A 22,545-nucleotide genomic window follows, 5' to 3' on the forward strand; every position below is an offset into this window, starting at 1 on the left:
TGCTGAATACTCAAACATTTTCCCATCAGAAATGGCTGTTTCACTGACCTGGAGCCTTTCTGGGGGAAGGTGTTGATTTTTTACTAAATTTTCCTTTAGAAAAAATAAAAAGAAAACATGTTTTCCATTTCAAAATTACTTCTGTTTAAAAAATATTTTTTATTGTGTTATGATATGAACCAGAAGAGCTGACATTGGAATAAATTGTCTGAAATGAACCCTTTATGTATGGGAAATTTCAAGCTTTTGTGTTGTTGCTCAGAACAAAAGAAGTCTTCAAGTGACTGTTAAAAGTTCCCATGCCACAGAAATTTCCTATTTCAGGTAAGTAGGAGCAACAAGAGAAGTTCCACAATTTGCTTCATATTTCAGTACATATCAAGGAAATTACAACCTATGATAGCTCAAATTAAAGAAGCTATTTGAAGAGCAGGGTTTTTTTTTTCCCTGTATGACACCGTAACAGTCAATCCAATTAAGTTATCTGCTATGTGTTTCTTGACTCTTGTTACAGTAAAGCAAATGAATTGATTTTTTTCCTATTCCATTTTGAGAGAAAACCTGTTTTTCTAACATTTTATATCAGTGAGAGCTCAGGAGAGTTGCAGTGGTTCGGTGGCTCTTAATGATATCTATTTGTTTTGCTCTAGTTTTCCAGATCAAGATATTCGCAGAACAGCAGTCCAACAAATAGAAAATCTGTCAAATGATGAATTGTTAGAATACCTCCCACAGCTGGTTCAGGTAAGGAAGAAATTGATAGCCAAGGAAGTCTTCTGTCCAGATCAATAACTTCATTAAATACTTTTGATTCTTTCAGTTTGATTGATACATTGTAAGAGGAATAAATAAGACAGGCTGGTCAGCTGATGCAATGATTGAATTAACAACAGGGCTGAGCTATAGACTGTTTTCCACTCAAGAGAATGTAGTTGTTTGGCATGTTGATTGAACTTTTCTGTATACTACAAGAAGGTATTTTCAAGTAAAAAAGAAAAACAAAAAATGCATCTGAACAAGAGAAATTCTGCTATGACCACCAAACCAGGGGCTGGTGGTGGCAAGGCTTTGTTACAGTCAGGGAAGCAAATGGTGTTGCAATGAATCACAGTTTTCTTAATAGCACATATATGGCGAAAATCATTGTCAGCACAGAGTAACCAGGGCAATTTGGATATAGAATTGTCTCTTTATAGATGTGTATTGCATTTCACTGGAAATTAATGTTTTACAAGTTATGGGCCCACTGCTTCCAAAGCAATTACTTTGTGGTTGAGTAGGTCCTGTGTTGCAGTTAAGGAGGAACCGGCCATTTTGAAAGCTTTATCCCCTTACTTTGTAACACTGTGCACATGGGTTGCTTACAATTCCACGTTTCAGAGTTCCTCAGGGGTTTTTGTGTGTTTTTAAATATATATTTATATAAGTGCATGCACATATATACGCATCTCTAGATAGATATATATGTATACATGTATGAATATATTTATGTAATCCACTACTGTGAAGCAGTGGAACCTGCACAGCTTTACAGCATTCACACAGTAGGACACTTATGTGACCTTTCACCTTCCACAACTTCGTTTCACAAAGAAGTTTATTTTCCAAACCAGGTAATCAGATAAAAATTTAAATATAGCATTGACAGTTTTAAGCGGGGGAAGAAAAGCTGCATATTTATGTATATGTTAACACAGCCAGAATCAGGATGATATCTGCCTGTCTTATAGATGGTGGCAGACACTTGTGTCCTGAAGTATCTTTGCTCATTGCGTTGCTAGTGCATTCTCCATATGTTGGATTGCTTCATTCAGACTAAGCACTGGGCCCTTTCTGATTAATTTTGTTATAAAGGAAAGACAACAAAGCCAGTGTACAAGTGATTCTTATTATTCATTTATCTCTTAAGGTGCTCAAGTTTGAGTGGAGTCTTGAAGGCCCTCTAGTGAAACTCCTGCTGCATCGTTCTCTTCAGAGCATCCAAGTAGCCCATCAACTTTACTGGTAAGATCATTTGCCATTACTACCATAGTCATTTTCTGTTATAGTGAACTTTATCCATGATTCTGTTGGTGACAAACTCTCTTTTTGTTTAAAATCAACAGAAAACCTAGTTTTTTGCTCCTTCTTTATTCTCCTTTCAGTACTGGGTATGGCTAAATTGTATAAAAGACCTACTTATCTCTGCCTTCATCCTCCCCCTGGCAGGGGGGAAGTTCTGTTCACTTAAGTAAGATACCATTTGTATTTTTCTTCGTTTTCTGATTTGAGCCAAAAATAATCTTCCTCAAAGTTTGCAAGCTCCAAGCAGCATTGGCTTACTTATAAAGGGTCCTGCTTTTGTGATTTCTCTGACCTCTCCTGAAGCTGTCAGACTTCTCATGTGTGTCAAAGTGTATCTTTTACCCCTTTGCATGTCAGTCTGACTTGTGATGGTAGTTTCCAATAGTTCCTTTTCATGATTGTGGAGGTGTACCAGTCCTGACAGTAACTGCCATTCACCATCTACCTCTATAATATAAGGACCTCTGTAATTGTATTATTGCACATGGTGGTTATTCTGTTTGCTGTGCTGTTACTTCAAGGCTCTCTGAATAGGAATGTGCCTTTCTGCCATCTGAACAACTGCCCTGTGATCTGAAAATCAAACTGTTGTGGGGTGGTTGGTTTTTTTTTTTCATGTTTAGTAATGATGGATGAACTGAGCTTCCATTTACAGTTCAACTGTTTCAGACCCCTTAAAACAAAAGCTTTCCTCTCTGCAAAGGAAAGACAGCAACTTGAAATGTAATCATTTGGTTGATGAAATGTGAGGTCAGAAAGAGCATAGATCATACTTTCATACCTGCATGATCTCTGGAAGTGTTAGTGGGGATAAAACAGAATTATGAATGTGTTTGTTCCACTGAAATGAGTAGGATAACAATAACAAGCCTAATGACTGTATCTGTCAAATAAAGAGGAACCACATTTAGCGAGCCATTTTTCTAACAGTGCCTGAAATATGCCTGAGATGATTTCTACTATCTTATATTAAACTTAGTCATACTCGATATAAAATGTCCAGTCTAGAGTTCTTAAATGTGCTGAGAGTTGGTAGTTTTCCTGTGCAATTAGAAATGATTTCTAGAGTTCAGTGGACAGTGGGAACATCATCGGTTTGCCTGTGTTTTCTTTAACACCTCTCTTCTTCTCAGAAGAAAAAAGACTGCGGTCTTCTTCCTCTTTGCAGTGTAGACCTGTGTCGATCCCCATTTTTTTCCCAAATTTTGCTCAAGCTGCCTAATATTATAATCTTGGGTAATATATAGCAGATATTCCATCCTGAATAATAGATATCCTTATCTGGCATAGTACAATTTAATGTGGCAAAATACATTTATTGTATATATAGCTTAATATATAGCATAACTATACATACCCACACCAAATAGAATATTTGTCAATGTTCACTGTATTCTCTGCCTTTCAGCTGGTAGTAGGCCTGTTCATGTCATCCAACCATGGATTGTTTTTCAAGCACATTTTCTCCCTGTGTGCATTAGCAATTGGAAATATCATCAGCTACTGAGTGTTTGTTAAATATTTTGATTATCGTCTTCTGCTTTGGTTGCACATGGAACAGTTTACTAGTTTACTAAACTTGTTTCTAATTACACATATCCTGGAGTTGCACATGATTCTGGACACTTCCCATAAATAATATTTCTAATTGTATAAATAGTGTTTTGCTATATTTATCCCTGAACAAACAGTGTCTTCTACCTGAAATGTGAACTTTAGTTTCCTACAGGGTCAGCTTTTGGTTAAATCTTAAAATGAACATGTGTTTGTATGTATGTATGCATGTGTAAATGTGCGGATGTATATGAAACATATATATACACACATACATTTCTAGAAATATTCAAAGACATTTACCTTTGTTTTTTTCTTCTTTATAATACAAAAATTTATTTTCTCTAATCATTACTCTTCATTATTGTCTTTCAGTATTGTCTTACCAAGTCACAAGACAGAAATGGATGTAATTTTGTCAGTAGGATCTTGGTAGCATAACTGAAGAGTACATTGCCAGCTAACACTTAACATCCACTAACTTTCCTTGTAAACTTGGTAATCTTAAGAGTTTGCTGCCAGGGCTTCCTTAGCCAAAAAAGCAGATAATATCAGGAGAGAGAAACACTGTGATAGTGGATCAGGGGTGTATATTTGAGTTCTTTTTCATGGAATAACCTGTCAATACACTGCAACAGATGACTTGTTTCTGAGAATAAATTCACCCAATGGCGATGTCTTAGAATATGGCAAAACCCGGGAGAGTGGGGAAACCTGAGCAAATACAGCAGACAGAAATAACAGCAGCCACCTCTGTGGTAGTCATCCTTGGAAGTATAGTGGTAGAACTATGTACACCTAATATAAACTGAGTGGTCATTAGTTTTGGGTGGGGAGGTTGTTTCACATGATATACTTGCTGGCTGGCTGCTCTCAATTTCAAAAATTGGTAAGTTTTAAACAGTCTGACTAAAGACTAAACTTGTGTATATAATATATATGTTTAGCTGCACAAAGTAATTGTGCAAGCATCTAGTAGTCCCATTGAATTTAGTGGAAGGAGCTGGGGTACCTCTTTTATTTAGGCTTTTTTTTCAAATGTTTCAGTCTAAACTGAGAACTTAAATATGGCACACATCTCTTAAAATTTTGCTTCTTGTATTCATCACACTATACACTTTTTTTTCTTTGGTTACTCTGCTCCACCATGTTTTTCAGTAGTAAACTGTTTTCTACCTAACATTTCAATTTATGTAATTATTCATATTCCTGTTCCAGTATTTTAAAAGGCAGTTTCCCAAGTCATAAATTCTATTTACCATATTTAACAGTAATTTCATAGTTTTTATTAATAAAGCCTTAATTAATTAATAAAGGCTTTCCTTCACAAATGGAATTTCAGTCCTTATAAAAGTAATGGAAAACAGTTTTTCTTCCACTTATCTCTAAAGAGATTTTAAAAAGAAGCTCAATGATTTAATAATGTGGGGAGCACATGTATGCATGTACACTCATGTAAATTCTTTTAAGAAGTGTGATTAGGTAACATTTTATTCTCAAGAGTTGCATTCTGTTTCACTACTAAATTAGCAATCAAGAAGCAAGGACTGGTAAAAACAAACTTTAGTAACAAGATTATATTTATTTTTAATTGTAATGAATGACATTACCATTCCACTATTAAAAAATACGACATTGTGCACAGTGTACCTGCTCAAAATAGAACTTAAAAGAGAAGACTCCAATGTAATTCAGAAAACTGGTGATGTGATTTCAGAACCACAGGGGAAAAGTCAGCTGATTTTAACTTCCATGTTTTACAACACTATTGTAAATCTAGGAACTAGTTACCATAACTGGTGTTGACTGTCAACACTAACTTATTTTAATGGCATATATAATTTATAATAATATCTCAGTTATTTAAAATTGACTCAATTGCCCTGCACACCAGAGATAAGCAGTTACCCAACAATGTTGTACCAGCTCATCACTTTTTAATGTTAATGTCAGATAGTAAATTGGTGCCTCCTTTCCATCAAGCAGTGATAAGTTTGTCTGAAGAATTTATTTTAAAATTACAGGACAGTAATTGGCAAAGGTGGACAGAACAGAAAGAATATTCATTCTTGGGACACATCTTTAGCTGTTGTAAATTAGGGTAGCTTTAGTCTGTTCTGTGCTTGTATCTGCTGCAGATTTGTCCCATTAATTCTGCTCTTTAGAGTGAAAAGGTAATTGATCTTACACCCTGTGTTTGTTTGTTTGTTTGTTTGTTTGTTTCTTATCACGTGTGACTTTTCCCCTCTCTAAATTCTTGAGGAATTTGGGCCATCTGCATCCATCACTGTTTCAACCCCTCATTGGTACTTTTGAATGAACTCCCCTTCTCAAGGAGACTAAAAGTTGCCCATGCATACAGTGCCAGCACAGGACCCGTGTATCATTTAAATCCCATTTTAATCTTATTTCAAGAGTTCCTAATGCTCCTCCCCCCATGATGCATGGGGAACATTTACTCCACCCCACTATCTTCTAGAAGTTCACTCCAATTCTAGCCTTTTCCCATCAGAGTTCCTGGGAGGGGAGAAGGCTGGAGCAAGTTTTCCCATCCCCTGGAACTATGGTGAGAAGTTATTTAACTGGTTATAGCAAAGCAGAAAAGTTGCTTGAGGGGAAAGAAACCTGATGAGCCCTTTTGGGCCCTTCTGCTTGCTGAAAGTCTCTGTTTATCTCCTTGCTACCGTGTTTCACGCACAGGGGTTTTTTTGTCAGCTTTTGTGCTAGAATGTTAATCCACCCCTCTGTTTCTGGAAACCTGCCAATTGGTTTCCCACTTGCTTGAGTGTTTCTGGCTTTTAGCTATTTTCATAGGTGGCAGCTGCAGCGTACAATCAAAACAGCTGGCTGGGGCAGCAGGTGGCCAGGAGTATGTCTCACAGATGGTTGCCTTCCACAGGAGGATTGAATAATGGGGAGAAGTGAAGTGTCCTCTAAGAGCTGTGGCAGCTGCTTGAAGATGGTGCTAAGAAACAGGTTTCATTGCCTGTGAAAGAGTACGAGTGTTTGTAAATTCTGGCAGAGCATGAGAATCTGGTATGCTTAGCTCAAGAAAAGAAAAAGTTAGGTGAAATCCTTGCTGAAGGCAAAATGTCCTTTTGTAGCTTGTCTTCTAAGTTCTCTTAGAGTTTTTAAGTCACTAAAACTTTACAGAACTTTTCTAGTTTATAATACTTCTCTACATTTTGACTGACAACCAAGAGAAAAGGGAGTAGTCTTCTCTTTTCCAGTCCACATCTTGTAGATAAGTAAGAATGTAAGATTAAAAAGGAGCTCTGTGAAATCCAGCACACTGAAAACAATGTGAATTAGACTATTGATTTCAAGGCTAGAACATAATATTTTTGTTTCTTTTTCTATGTGAAAAAGAACTGTAAGAAGCAAAAAGAACATAAGCAATATATAAAAGTTTTAAAAGACCCAAGTTAAATTCTCTACTATTGGGAGGTTTGTCCCTCAATACTATGTTTTCCAAAATTGTTACCACTTAGTTTCATTCAGCACTCCAGCATTGGAACAATAGATTATTGATTCATATTTTCCAAAAGGAAATACATTTTTTGCTGTCAAAACTGGTCTATTTACTGATTAATTTACTTCAAGGCTTCAAAAGAAGGAATAAATCAAGCAGATACTCATCTGTCCAACACTCTTAATTATCTGAACATTAAACAGGTGGCCATCCTCCAGCTCTTTCTCTTCCTACATTATGGCGTCTTTCTCCCACAGTCAGAAGTTATCAAGTCTGCTAATTATTAATGAACTTCCTAAATAGCTGTGTAGAGCAGGCTGAAAAGCCCAACCCATTAAAATGACATTCATGTAAATACAAAATACATCTATTTTGTTTTGTGTTAATTTGGTCCTTCTTACCAATCAGAATCAAAAGATCACTAAATCACATATGTAACCTTAAATCTGTGAATAGCCAGTCCCAGTATATGTTTGATCAGTTGTTTTGCCACACTGCATTAGTATTTGAGTTCAAGTGCTGGTTATATATTTCATCTGAATTCAGAGTACTTGATGTGATCATCATTGTGTTTTGGACTGCAGACAACCACAGTCATAGAGTGGATTCACATCTAGGGATTTTAGTTCTGAACTCATAATTCTTACTTATGAAATGCCAATAATTTAGAGACCTTTTTTTCTCTGGTTACTTATGTGTATAGTAAATAACACCATTAGAACATTGTTTTTGTGAGATAATGATTCAACTGTCTACTGTGCTAAGTGCTTCATTATTAGCCATGTGGGACTTGGATTATTGCCTTGGAAAACAGACAGATAATTATTGTTTCCTAATTTATAGACTTTCAGTTTTCTCAGACTCCAGTTTTAGAAAAAGATGGTGTCAAATGAAACAAAGAGATTTTGTTGTGAAGAAGCACAAAGAAGTAACATAACTCTTTGTTGGTTCTGACCTTCAGTATTTACAGCCTGAGTGGGCAAATGATACGTTCAAATCAGCTAAACCACATCTTACATTTAATTCAACACATTTTAGACTTTAAGAAAAAAACTACTATATTAGACTCACTTTTTTCCGGCTCTAAAGAAAGAGAAGAGTGAACTGTCTGTGACCACAGCTGGAATTGGTAAAAGGAGGTACTAGCTACTGTCAATGTCTAGCCACCCTGTGCCTGTCAATATTGCTCCATAAAAGAGGACCGGGGAGCAAGACCAAGTGCTAGACCTTTGGTCTGCCATAATTTGTAACTGCTGCCTTCCTCTCTGGCCCTGTTTTGGACTGCTTTCTTCAAGACAGCACTGGAGAACAGTTTGGGAATAGTTCACTCCAGGAACCACTCCTAAAAGACAAGATGGGCAAAAGTGCCCCAGCTTTGACACACTGTCCTACAACGCTGCTCTACCCATACTCGCGTGCTTGTGTGAACCACGTGAGCCAGATAACGCTGACCTTCAGTGTCTTTTAATCTACCATTTGTGGACTAAAACATAACCATCACAGTATTTCTGAAGCTATGGGCTCAAACGCACACACAGAGAATTGTATCTTATGACCACAAGGTGTAGCAGATAGAGCACCAGGGAGTCCCAAAGCCCAGTGGTGCACAGTGAAGATGCAGCCTGTGTGCTGCCGAGGGAGCTCGCCCTACTATGTCTGTGCCGTTTGGCTCCAGGTCCAGGAAGTGCTCCACGTGTCTCTTACTTAATCTTATAAATGTACCCTAAAGCACAGACTGACACTGACTGAGATAATCCAAAGGCCTGGTTTGCACGCTAGAAATTATACTTTCAGGCAAAGCTACAGGCATATTGGCAGGTGTTCCACCCTTTAGTAGGAATATTTGTAAAGTTGCTGTCTATACTCTTCCATGTACAAAGGAGAGAAGTCTGAATCCATATCTCTTTGCACTTTATGAGACTGTTTCCATTGACTTTAGTGGCCTTTTAATCAGGCAATTATTCTCTGGGACTAAGAGTGTGACATGTTTTGCAAGCACTAAGTTCACTTATTTAATTTAAACGGCTTTGCACATAACATTTACTTGCCAAAGAGCAAAGATGTTGCAGATGCTATGATTTCTCTTTATAAATTGAAATATTCTGACTAAAATAATAAATATTTTAAGAAAAATTCTGACTAAAATAATAAATATTTTAAACTTTTAAACTTCTAACTAAAAGGAAAATGAAAATAAATTCCAAAAAATTAAAAATCAAGTTGCAAACACTGCTGGGAAAGGTTAACAAAGAACCTAAACATGGCATTTTAACACTTTAAATATGAAGAGGGAGCTAGTTTTTCCACTCTGTCAAAAATTACCACTTTTAAAAAAAGAAATCCATTTAAAAATTAAGAAAGCAATCACAGCTATGCCTTTTTGTAATTTAGTGAATATGATATAATTTGGTGAATCCTTGACAAAGAACATAAATAACATAGTTGTACATGTGTCTGTTTTTAATTATTTTAATGATTCCTAGTAGAACGAATGTGTTCTTGAATGTTTAGAAGTCTAAGAATGCTATGTGTTTTTCCAAATTGTGTGCAAGCATGAAAAGGAAGAGGTAAGGCACGCTTTTGATCATATATCAAGGTGAGAATGGAGTGAAGCATGATCATTCACGTCATTATAGTGTATTTGTGCAGGCAAGTACTCAGCTGCAGCTAAATAAGCTGCTGAACATAGAGATAACTGTGTGTGTGTCCCCTCTTTGGAACAGAGGAAATTCCATGCCAAAAATCATACTTGAGGAGGATTAACATTGTCAAGTGCAACGTAAAAAAGTCTGCAAATGCCAGTTATCAGTGTGTGTTACTGTAATGAACAAATGTGCCACTCTGTATGTGTACAAGTGAACCTACTTAGAGTAGAAAAGATAAACTAAAAAAGGTAAAAGATTTCTGAAAGTAAAAAAAAAAAAAAGAAAAGAGCAACTGGCCTTAATTCTTTTAGCTGCTTCATGATTTATAAGGTGGCACTAAGGAAAATGTTTTTCAGTACATTGTTTTTCCAAACACTGGTTGTCTGATTTATTTTTGTTTTGGCTCCTTTTACATTTAAAAATGTTGAAGCTGACAAACCTAGTTTTTCAGTTATATGGAAAACTCCCTACTAGCTTCAAGTCATATCTATCGTAACCCCTCCAATAATGTAACTGAATATGGAAGATGGGTGTTGTCTTTTGGATATCCTCTGTGGAAAGGACTGAATGTGCCGTTTTGGTGGTCTGTTACTGTGTCTCTGATGCTGGGATGTGATGGGGTACAATGACCTGCTTGTGGAGTTGAACAGGACTGAGGAAGCGGAGCGGGTGTTGCTGAGGAAGGGATTCAGAGCAGGACTCTGTGCAGATGTCACACTAGGCTTACATCTGTGCCTTTCATCTTTTTCCCATTAAAAATATTTTATTGTCGTTTCCTTCAAAAACAAAACAGAGAGTCAAAATCTTTTCTGACGGATACCTCACATAATCTTTGCTTGTCCCAGAGGAACATTTGGGGATGTAAACCAGAGTAGTAATAAATCAGGAAAGCTTTTGACAAAACATTCATCTAGTTCTGTCACTTCAAATGGATAATTTTCAGTCATGAACTTGATGGATGTGGAGGAGTTGTTTTGGTTTTTATACTGTGAAAGACTGCTGGAAAAAGATGACTGAAAGTAATCCATGAAGCTATGTCTTTACACTGAAATTTGCCTTAAGTATTGATTGAGCTAGGGCAATATATGAAGAGTGACCAGCTTTAATAATCTGAAATGTCCAAATCATAAATAATATCAGTAGCTGCAATTTAAAGATGATGTAAATTTCCCAGATCAGGCTGTAATGATTTTGGAGAGTGAAATCCTCAGTCGGAAGGCGAACAGCATGGAGAAGAATCTCCTGTGATTCTCAGCTGAGCAGCTGGTGTTGTGTTTCACTGGTGAAATGTTGCAATCCTGCAGTTGAGAGGGGTCCTCCAGCAGGCTGCTTCTCTGCTACAGAGTCGTGGTGCTACCTGATCCCGATTGCTGAGTTGAAATGTTAGGAGAGGATGCCTCACTTTAAATTTGTCAGATATAATATCTAAAAAGTTTATTTTCTTCACATTTCATGCTTGCACTTTCACTTTTTACCTTTTGTGAATGTGTGGAAACTATTTCATTATGATGTCCTTTGTATAAAGCTTTTTTCCTATAAATGGCAATTATTGTATGCAAAATGAATCTGCAGATGTTTCAAAATAGCATCAGATTATGTAAAACATTTTATAAGTCTTGCTCTGTTATAGGTCTTTTGCTCTTTCCAGCTTAGCAAGTTTTTGTGTTTTAACTACAGCTGTTTGAACCAGGTTTTGGCAAAATTTGTCTTGAGCTACCCTAGAGATTTGTTTTCAATCCATTTTTCTTTGAATGTGTGTCGCAAAGTTCTTACCACATGACTTGAATAAATGCAGTGCAGACTCTGAGTTTCTTGGATTGGTATGTTAGAAGTCCTCATTTATAGTTATCATGCAATTGATCATAGCCTTGTCTGACAGGTTTGAGTTTAGTAAATCATTCCTATTTCTGAACACTTTCAGTGGCATCTTTAGGGAAAAGTATGAATAAACAGGGAGAGGCTTCAAGTGGATACAGGGCATTCAGTGTAACGAATTACTGGTCATCTTAACATTGCTGTCAGTTGTATGTTTCTGTCGTTAATATTTCTAGGTTTAATCATCATTCGCCACCAGAATGAAAGCTAGGCCTTGGACCTTTGTCTAAATGACTGAAACATTAGAAAAAGGAGAATCATGAATTAGACTTTGTTGAATGTGTTCCATCAATACATGATTTAACAGAAAAATACTCTGTGACTAATGGGAATTTTTCTAAGAAAAGAAGTCCCTAATGTAAAACCGAATAAAATTATTAAAAGGTTTTGAAATGTAAAAAAAAAAAAAATCAAAAACTATAATAAAAGGCAATATTTCTAGGGAGGAGAGGCGGAAGGATTGATAAAAGGTCATTCCAGGTCAACAGTGCAGAATTATTATAAGTCAGTATTTTTAGGTATTTGTAGATGATGAGTATTTCAGGATTAAATTCATAAAACCCTTGCTGTTTGAAAATATTTCTTTAAGCATTAATTGCTTTCTGATTGCTCACCCGTACTAAGTAGTATATTACTCTGTAATCATAATGTCATTTGGACAGGGACCAAATTAAAAATAAGCCGAGAAAGAAAGAACTGTCAGATGAGTTGTCTTTGTGTGGCTCTTTTGCTTGAACAACACTGCTAACGTGTTGTAATAACCTCCTTTTAAGCAAGAGAATTACGCAACGGACCATGTCTCACATCGTCTCATTCAGTGTTTTCTTGGCAAAGAGCCCACTTGGTTAAAACTGACGTATGTTGGACCTTTGAATTAAGTAACAGAAAGTGACCAGTGAATCTAAAGGAATTAAGATTCCTTCCAAATCTAAAGCCTGTCAAACTCTACCCAATAGTTCGTACAACCAGTAGACATCTCAGTCAAAAGACAGCTGGATGGTTCTTTAGCTTCCACTGCGGTGTCCATCAAATACACAGAACATTGTTTGATAAAGTTAATGACATTATTTCTTTGTTTCAGAAAGAAAATAAGGCTACAAGTATTGACTTTTGTCTCTGAAAGGCCATTATTCCTATATAAAGATATTTAGAGATATGTTATCCCAATATTATACCAATAGTGGGTGGCTGTTGGTGTAAGGTAGTAAGTAAGGAATTTTTCACTGAATTTTTTTGAAAAATGTTCATCAAAATCAAAGCTTTTCACAGAAACATTGAGCTTAGATACAAACATTCAGATGGTATCTGAAGTGCCAGATGAAGCTGAAAAAAAACAGTCTTAATACTTATGCTAGTCACTGGAGATGTAAAAGTAGAGACTTGTGGCTGAGGTAACCCAGTGAGTGCCACATTGAGCTATTTTGATTGATTTATCTTCCCCCTCCCCCATATTGTTGAAAGTACCCCATTCATTCTAAAGCAAGTCAGCAGCATTTTTTTAAATTCAACCTAGAGGAGATGCAACGCACATTTTAAGACAATCCCTAATACAAAAGTTGTTATATCAGGTACATCTCCTCTTGGCGTTCATCTGAATTGCTCAATCCTAAACTATTAACAGATTGTCTTACTTCTTAGCTTGAAAACAGACTGTCTGTTAAACATGATGATTTATGAAATACCATTGGCATCTCACCTGTGCTGTATGTCACCTGGCTGCTGTTCGCTGATTGCTGTTACTTGAGGGGAAACCCCATTTGCTTAAAAAAAAAAAGAAAAAGAAAAAAAAGAAAAAAAAAGGTGTTATTAAGTGGAGGGTGGGGTTTAAAACAGGATAAATTGCTGGCGGCATGTATACAGGAAATTATTTGGTTGTAAATTTGATCAAAGCTTCAGTGCTGGAGTAGCTGTTGTTTTTCATTTGTCTGTCTTTCAAAGAGCTGATGCAAATTACCTCCACTGAAAATTTTAAAAGGTGAATATGAATTTGTTTCTATTCATACTTTGTTTCTACTCAGTCCAGGATTTTAGTAGACAGAAGCAAAATAAAATGCTGGATGTTGGTCTCATCAGAAAAAAAATTAGAGGACCGAATTTCGAAGGTGTGGTTGAGCCCTGCAAGCAGAGTGCAGTGGAGCATTTGCAGCTCTAGAGTGGTGCAGGTTCTGTTGTGTGGATAAACAGACACGGAAGTAACGCCAACACCTTTTGTTAGTATTATCAACATTATTAATGATTAGAAAAACTGCAGAGGTGATCAATTTTAAGATGTTTTAGGAGATGGCTTTTAGAGATTGCCTGGCCCAAACTAGAAAAAGGATTTCTCTACTGCTGACTGTTCTTGCTTCCCTTAGAAGGATCTAGATAAACTGTAGTGAATGAGCAAGTAAATGAACTGTCTTGTTAGTAAAACTAAGATAGTGAAGTCTTCCTCATTAAAAGGAGAGAGAGTGCTGAGATAGGTATTATAATAATATAGTAACAAAAATTTAATGGTCACTTGAATAGAAGCAATGGCACATACACAAGTGGATGATGTTTTCAAATCAGCACCATCCCTCTCACAAACTGAGATTTCCTTTATCATCTCATCTAATAAATGGCTTGGAGAGTTCAAATCCTTAGACATAAAAGGTGACTCTAAGTATTTCAGTGTAAACAACAAAGCAGCCCTCGACATCTCTCTTAATAAAATCCTGTTTTATGCTTCTTACTCTTCATTTTTCTAGCTTGTGTAGCAGGGCTTATATCCAAATAGATTAAAAAAAAAAATCTCTTTTCCCTTACATAAGTGCTCGGTTTTCATGTTCAGCTTCTCCCAGCAATTGTTCACAGTCTGTCATCCAGTGAAATTAAAATAACTGTTCCCCCAAGGCCTCCTTACGCTCATTCCCAGATGAGTGCTTTCTCACATGTATGCAGTGGTGTTTTTATATTTACAGATATACATACACTGGTGCACATGCTTTCCTGCATGCAGTCTTTATAATCTAATGTATGGTGTTTCATATTTGGAAACTGAAAGCTTTCTTCAAGGTTCACTTGGAAATGGGTAGAGGATGTAATGTGCAAAACAGCATGCTTCTGGCAGTTGCAAGGGTTGAAACTGGGAATTCCCTCCACCTGGCTCTTCAAACATTTCTGTCTCTCCTGCTTCAAGATCCCAATTCTCCTCGCAGGCTCAGAAGTCAAGGCAGTCTTCATTGGTTTGGGAAGGGAGGGAATTGCCACAATATTCCCAGTGTCTGCACAGAAGAGTGGAACTATGCTTGAAGTGATGCAAAAGAAGCTTTAGGCAGGCTAAGGGACGGAGTAGTCACTGACGGAACTGAGAAGGATAGCAAAGCAAAATACCTTTATAGGAGGAAGGATGCAGAAAAGCAAAAGAGGAGACCAGAGATAAGTAGTACAGTAAGTAATATAGTTCTGCTGTGTTTTCTGAGAAATAAGAGTTAATTTCTCCCAGCTGTGAAGTTTAGATTCAGGTGAAGACCTCCTGAGAGAACTGGGAGATTTAGAACCGTTGCCACAAAAAAACATTATTCTCAAGTATAGCCTGTGTGGTTACTCTCCCCTCTCTATATAGTGTAATTTTGATTTGATTGCCTATATTGCTACATGTTCCTCTGGAGACCCTTGTGCCTAGACATGTAACCGCTCTGTGCTTCTACCTCAGTCTAAGTTATTGATTCTAGAAAACAAACAGCCATCAACTTCCCTTTCAGAGGAGCCACTAGAGACTCATACTTGATCATTTCACACAAATCCTGACTTTGACTGAACTGTCCTCCTTTGCCTGACATAGCTTTTCTAAGAACCTGGAAGACTGTAGACCAAATAGTGGTAACTAAATGGTCAGCTGTTCATTCAGAGAAAGAAGCTTTTACATTTTTTGCATTGCAAACACGCAAGAGAATGTTGTCCAGGCAGTGGCATAGGCAAAACCCTAATTTCTGCTATTCTGTACCCAAGGGTAGTTCTGGCTGACGTGGTTTAGACAATGTAAGAATAACGTGTAGTCTTTGTTCATACCCTAAGATTAATCTATTTCACAGAAATGTTGAAGTATTTGCTGTTCCTGTGACAGTTGGGCCCCAGCTAGAAGTGCTTGCCAGAAATTGCCTTTCAGCTGCAGCGCAGTTGATGGGACTGAAGGCAGACCAGAGTGATGTTCACAACTTAGAAATGCAGTTCTTTGCCGGCTTATTCATGTTACTATTTCCAAAAAGTTATGATGGTCAATAGAATTTTAAGTCTTCCTAAGGTGAACCACTATATCCTTGAAGGCCTGCCTGTCATTAGGTCATATCTTTTGAAACCGCCTCGTGTCCTGGGGACTCGTCATCATATGGTCAAATTGCACCTCTGTTACTTCCCCGTCTCAGGAACTCTCCCAACCTGCTGCTGAGGCCAAGCACTTTGAACAACCTGATCCAATATCAGAGCTAGCTCTGCTTTGCACAGGGAACAGTCCAGAGGACCTCCTGAGGTACCTCCTGACGTCAGCTGTACATGTTTCTGTAAGTTACCAATGAATTCTGTTACTCTCTTGGATTGTTTTCTGGTTCAGTTTCCACGGTCCTTCGATCCTTGAGCCATCAGGGTGGTCCTTAGGTAACGTCTTGCAGAAAGGGTGCTCTCATTGTAGGAAGGATTGAGAATGATATGAGTGTTTCCCAAATAAGTAACTTGGTAATAGGTATCATCTGTTGGATGGAGACTTTCATCAGTAAATTTCTGTAGTGTTTCACGCAGGTCGTGTTACAGCTGAAAGATAGTATCATGGTGGAAACCACAGGATAGGATCCCAGACAGACAAGAATGGTCAAATGATATGTTCAGCCCCAAGGAATTCCATTTGCCATCAGCAATGACAGTGTTGGGCCACTGCAAACACTCCATCGCACAAATGTTAATACAATCTTTCACTCAGAAGTGTAATGAAGTATGCTTCCTCCTACCTCTTGTCAGTTCCTTGATATATAAATATTGACTTTTGATTGTAGCCAGTGAGGGATTTTATCTTTTACGTTAGAATAAGAGCAAAAGGCATAGCAGTAGGGATGTGCACTTTCTCCTGTAGCATCTGAAGAAACCAAGCCTGAAGGCAAGCTGAACAAACCCAAAATTATTCAGTTAAAAAAAAAACCTCAAAACAAACTAGAGGGGCTAAGTTCAACACTGCTTATATGAAGAGTTGTTTCTTATACTTTTATTCATTTGTTTCAATCAGAAGTTTACAAATACATAACGGAAAATATGAAGAAAAATTGCTAAAATGAAAACCTTTAAGAGATATTACCCAATTGTTCCGTTCTGCCCACATCACCAGTCACACGCTTGTGTATAAAACTTCTGCAAGTAGGCAGAAAACATAAAATTTGATTATGATATTATTTGAAAAATAGCTGTATAAAAAGCCATAAGTTATAAGTGACAGCAAATGCTCTTTGGAATAAAAAAACAGTAGTTTTCAATTAGTGTTAAATGAGAAATTATGTTATGTCAGCTGATATTAAATGGGTATAAATATCTGGATTAGTACAAAATTATCTGATGTCTGGAAAAAAATTTAATTTACTGAATTGATATTAATCAGGCTCATTAGCTTTAGTGTGGCAGCTGCCATCTTGGCTAATGCAGAAGGGATTGAACACAGAATTCCAGAGCCAAATCCATGGGTGTGGATTAAGAACAGTCCCTCATCATGAGTGCTGTAACACATTATACATTTTTAACTGAGGGAAGACCTTGTTTGTACATCAGCAAGGGAAGTGGGGTTCTGTCTAAGAAATAGGGCATTGCTATCTGTAATAATTATCCCGTGAGCACTGGGCACAGAGGAGGTCAGACGGTAAACAAGATTTGAACACTTCTTAAGGCTTGGCATAACGACGGCTGATAAAACTCTGCTTACCTAGCTCAGCTAATTTCTGCTTTGACCTGTATCATTTCCTTTGTTGAGTCTGGTATTAGAAATCAGTATTTATTCTTCTACTTAACCTCCTTCACAGTGTCATTCCATTGTGTGTGATGATTTCTATCAGGAGAAGCATTTTTATTAATTAAACTTTTCTAATAGGCACTGCTTAGCCAGCTTCTGAGTGACTTGCATAACCTACAGGTCTCATGTATGAGTTTTTGTTGATAGGGCAGTTGAAATGAATTTAAGGAGCCATCGTGGCAAATTTTCTTGCAATTGTCAGTGCTTTGTGCTGTGTGTTGTTAGAAGTACATTGCTTGGTCATGGTATGACAATGGAAAGTCACTTAAATAACAGCCCATTTTAATACCATTTTTTGCATCAGTTTAAAGCTAACACATGCAGTCTTCAGTTGTTGCCCTGCTTTATCATCAGGAGTTTTTTAAACAGCGATTTAAAGGAGGTTTAAACAGTAATTTGCCTGGCTTTGCAAGGCTCACCCATGGCTGCCACCCTGTGAGTACTGCCACCACTTTGCTGGTAGAAATAATGTGGCACTTATCCATATTAATTTTTGGCACACACAGATTTTTGCTCACTCAGCAGAGTACACATCTAAGGAGAAATGTGGTCGATTCAGGGGTATTCACGCAATAAAAAGTGAGTGAGCATGTGTATGGTGGGAGAAGGGAGGAAAGTTGATTTCTACCTTTCAGTCAGCTGTCCAGCTGCACCCTCACATGGACTGAGCATAAGGACAGCACTTTGAGTGCAAGAAAGATACCTATAGCAGAGCCAGTGAATTTCAAAGTCCCAGCAGCATTTTGTGTCAGATGGCTGATCTATATTTATTCTGCCAATGCAGTAACTGCCCCTGGAGAGCAAGCTCCACTCTTACCTAACTCAGGACATATGGAAGTATGACATCTGCTTACTGCAATAATACTTGCACAAATGTGATTGTGAGTCTTGGAACTAGAGCTGAACTTTTCATCTCAACAACTAAATCTTAATTCTGCTTTTCTCGTGAGCGAAAAAATGCCCGGGGCTGCTATTTTCTCCCATATGATTGAAAAATGCTGGCTATACACGTACCACATGGAAAGGAGGTGGCAATGTTATTAAACAGGCTATTTGCCATGGAATTTACCTCTGTGGCATAAGAGCAGCTTACAAACAAACAGAGCATCCTATAAGAAGGTAAATAATCCTTTCCTTTTTGAAAAGGGAAACAAAAGCACTGGAAAATTAAAGCGTTTTGCCAAGGTCACCCAGCAAGTAAAATCAGGAATTCAAGACAGATTTTCATTCCTATATCTGCCTTAAATTCTTCTGACATTAAAATCTATAAATTTTAACCCCAAGACTATACGGTTTGATCTGAAGAGGGTCATGTAAGATTTCCTTGATAAAAGCCTAAGTAGTAATGCCTTCTTGGTTAGGGGTTCATTAAAAGGGAGTTTAGATTATTCAAAAGTTTATTCAGATCTGGTCCCACGGTTGAACATGTCTCAGCAGAGCTAAGATGGACTTGTAAATCTAGATGAAACTTAATGTCTACTACCCAGCAATGAAAGAGCAACAAGCGGTCTGAAATGAGAGATTAATTTCAGCAAGCCTCTGCAAACTAAGCCAACCTAATTTCATATAGGTCTGTGCCTCACTTTCCTACTGTGCCTACCCTCCAGGTCTTCTGTTTTCCATGGTAACTAGGCCAGCTGTCGACTAGGAAAATACCCTTGGGCCAAGTAAAAAAGAAAAGTTTCCTCTTACTAATATCTTACAGCAAGCTTTCCCTGGTACATGAGCTTAACTTCAAATTCCCACTTCTCTTTTTACAAAGCCAATATTTGGTGGCTGTAAAGCAGTGAAATGGAAGGAAGATCAGAACCAGACTAGTATTTAAAAAAGAGAAATCTAAAGATATTTCCTTCTCTGCTCTGCTCTCCTCTCCTACCCTTGCAACAGATACTATTGCTATATATAAGGGGGAGCAAAAAATTAATAGAGACCAAAAAATTAATAGAGACCAAAAAAAGAGGAAGAAAAATAAAACCAGAGAGGAAGAAAGAAAATAGGCCTAGAAAGAAGGGGTATGAAGATAACAGAAATAGTCCTCTTTACAACGTAAATCATAGAATCATAGAATAATTTGGGTTGGAAGGGACCTCTAAAGGTCATCTAGTCCACCCCCCCTGTCGTGGGCAGGGACATCTTCAACTAAATCAGGTTGCTCAGAGCCCCGTCCAACCTGACCTTGAATGTTTCCAGGGATGGGGCATCCACCACCTCTCTGGGCAACCTGTTCCAGTGTTTCATCACTCTCAGCGTAAAAAATTTCTTCCTTATAGCTAGTCTAAATCTACCCCCCTTTAGTTTAAAGCCATTCCCCTTGTCCTGTGACAAATGCTTGTTCTTCTGTCCTGCCACTGACAGGAATGACCTGACAAGAGCCATCTCTCATGGTCTTCTCTTCTTTAATTAAATGAAAACATGGTCATCTTGTTTGAGGAAGACTGCAGGGTAGCCTTATGCATAAGGAAAGCTGCAGTCTGAAGAGATTTCTCCCTTAGAAGAGTCAGAATCATGAAAAGATGAAAAAGTGTTATTGGGACTCTAGAGACTCCACTGTTGAAAAGTCTGATTCTCTGTCTTTTGTCCCTGAAAACAAATGAGTTCTGCTAGTTATTTTTGAAGTGTAAAGGACCATATGTCCTCATGATGCCACTTTATTTGAGCTATGGAGGTTCTCTCAAAGTTACTCTTTTGACAGAGTCACACACACACATGCACAGAGGTAACAAGTTGCTGTGATCTCACGATCTGATCCATGCATCCTTTGTTGTTGTGCAGCATTGGTCCTACTACTGAAGCTGTACTCTTCTCTAATGAGATGCCACATGGCAAATTGCCAGAAAAAGAAGACTCGACATCTTGCAGAAAGCATACTACATCAGATATGAGAGGAATACTTAAAACAGAAAGTTTTGCAATCTTGTAGTTACACTGAGGTACCATCATTGCTGAAACACCTAAAGCAGTACCTGCTGAAAGCTCATTATACCTCCCTATTCCTGTGTAGGCAGTGATCTGAAAAGAGTTCCTTTTGTTAGATATTGGGAAAAGAAGATAAGCAGGGCCACTAGCTACAGCAGAGATGTCCAGATGAAAGTAAAGATCCAGAAGAGACCGACATATCAGGAAGTAACGTGGGATCAGGATCCTAGTTCTTCTTGCACCTGTATTACCTGCGCTTAAAACACAATGGGTCTACAGACAGGTTCTTCCAGAGAGGTAGAAGTGATGCTGCCTTAAAAGAAACGTTAACTCCGCATGTATTTGGAATGCATCAGATCTCATCTATTCTTCCTCTGCTGTTTGCATCTGAGCACCTTGTCTGTAAAAATCTGAGACTCTACTTGAAAGATAACAGCTTTGATTGTAGACATTGTTAAACAGAACGTATTCTTGTAACTGAGTGCAGAGCAAATAGGAAAATTAACAGCCCATCTCAAGATCTACTGCTCTGCAGAATAAATTCTTTTGAATTACATATTTGCAAAACAATGTCAGTCTCTCTTCCTATTGCCCCCACCTCCCACCCCAAAAACCAAACCCCTCCCTCCCCATGCCCAGCGTGAGTCATAAGAACTGTAATCTGAAAACTCCAGGATTATAAAGTACAGATCTGGCTCAGAATGTAAAAATAAAATCTGGAACTGCTCCTAATATGAGCAGCCAAAGGCCATAAGGACCTTGTAGAAAGCTTCCCCCTGAAGGTACTTCTGTATTAGTATGTAAAGAAAGTAAAAAAACCCAACAAAAATAACCCCCAAAAAGCAAAAAAGTGCATATAGTATTTTAAAGTGAAGTTAACCAAAGTGTTGCAGTGTAACTCAGGTTTAATTCTGCAGTTTCATGTAAATCCGGATTGCCCAGTGCATGCAGAACCATACAGAATTACTTCTGTGTCATACTTTTTTTTTTTATAGTGTCATGAGGGATTTTTTGTTCCAGCTGTGAAGCTAATGCGAGGCTACAGAAGCTATCCAAAGCCATTTTGGTAGACGTGAACTACCCAAACAATAGACAGATGAAGAAAAACATTTCAGATTCTCCTCAGTGTATTGCTGTGATAACTGGGATAACTAAATTCAGATACAATACAAAGCTTAGTAACTCCATTTGCTCTAGTGGACTGCTTGAACCTGGATTAATTTTGCATTTTATTTATAAGGTTTGAATGTAGGATAGCTTAGTCACCTCCTGTATCCACTTAATTGCTGGCATATTTGGACATCATCCCGTTAAAGCCATTGGGTCTGCTTATTTTAGTGGTAATTATCCCATCTAATCCCATTCATTGCAAGCTTCCAATGCAGCTACCCACTGGGAAGAATACAACAATTCCTGTTATGCCTGGAATGAATGGCGCATTTCAGTTCCTGTGCCACAAATTTACTCTAAGCTATTGCAAAGATAGATGGTTTGTAGCTTTCAGGCTTGCTGATTCCGGTGTTAAGTAAGATACTGCATGAAATTCTGACAACAAAACGGCATTTGTTCTGAGGAGAAAATCCGCAATTTTGAAACAAGCGCAGACAGGGACGTATCTAGTCACGTGAAGAAAGCCCTGGCAAAGATGGAACCAGACTTTTCAAAATTAATGCCATACTTGAATGCCATGTTTCTTATTGAATACAAAACAGTACTGCCCCATTGATAATATTCATGCAGATATTAAATGCAATACATTTCTTAAGCAGCTTTTTTTTTTTTTATTCATGCAGATGCAATACATTTCTTAAGCAGCTTTTTTTTTTTTTCATAGTTCATAGAAATCATTACGGTTGGAAAAGACCTCTAAGACCCATCAAGTCCAACCGTCAACCCAACATCACCATGCCCACTAAACCATGTCCCTAAGCGCCTCATCTACACGTCTTTTAAATACTTCCAGGGATGGGGACTCAACCACTTCCCTGGGCAGCCTGCTCCAATGTTTCACCACT

The 22,545-nt window shown here is 37.7% G+C and overlaps 1 protein-coding gene across 1 annotated transcript in view; it reads left to right on the forward strand.

Annotated features, from left to right (window-relative positions):
- The window catches only part of PIK3C2G (phosphatidylinositol-4-phosphate 3-kinase catalytic subunit type 2 gamma), a 219,113-nt gene that overhangs the window by 101,536 nt on the left and 95,032 nt on the right, over positions 1 to 22,545 (forward strand). Inside the window, exons 16-17 of the mRNA XM_019471996.1 lie at positions 651 to 744; positions 1,910 to 2,004. Coding sequence (XP_019327541.1) covers positions 651 to 744; positions 1,910 to 2,004 — 189 coding nt within the window. The remainder of the gene's footprint in view (positions 1 to 650; positions 745 to 1,909; positions 2,005 to 22,545) is intronic.

The sequence above is a fragment of the Aptenodytes forsteri genome, unplaced genomic scaffold (assembly GCF_000699145.1).
Source record: "Aptenodytes forsteri isolate BGI_AS27 unplaced genomic scaffold, ASM69914v1 Scaffold241, whole genome shotgun sequence".
Taxonomy (NCBI): Eukaryota; Metazoa; Chordata; class Aves; order Sphenisciformes; family Spheniscidae; genus Aptenodytes; species Aptenodytes forsteri.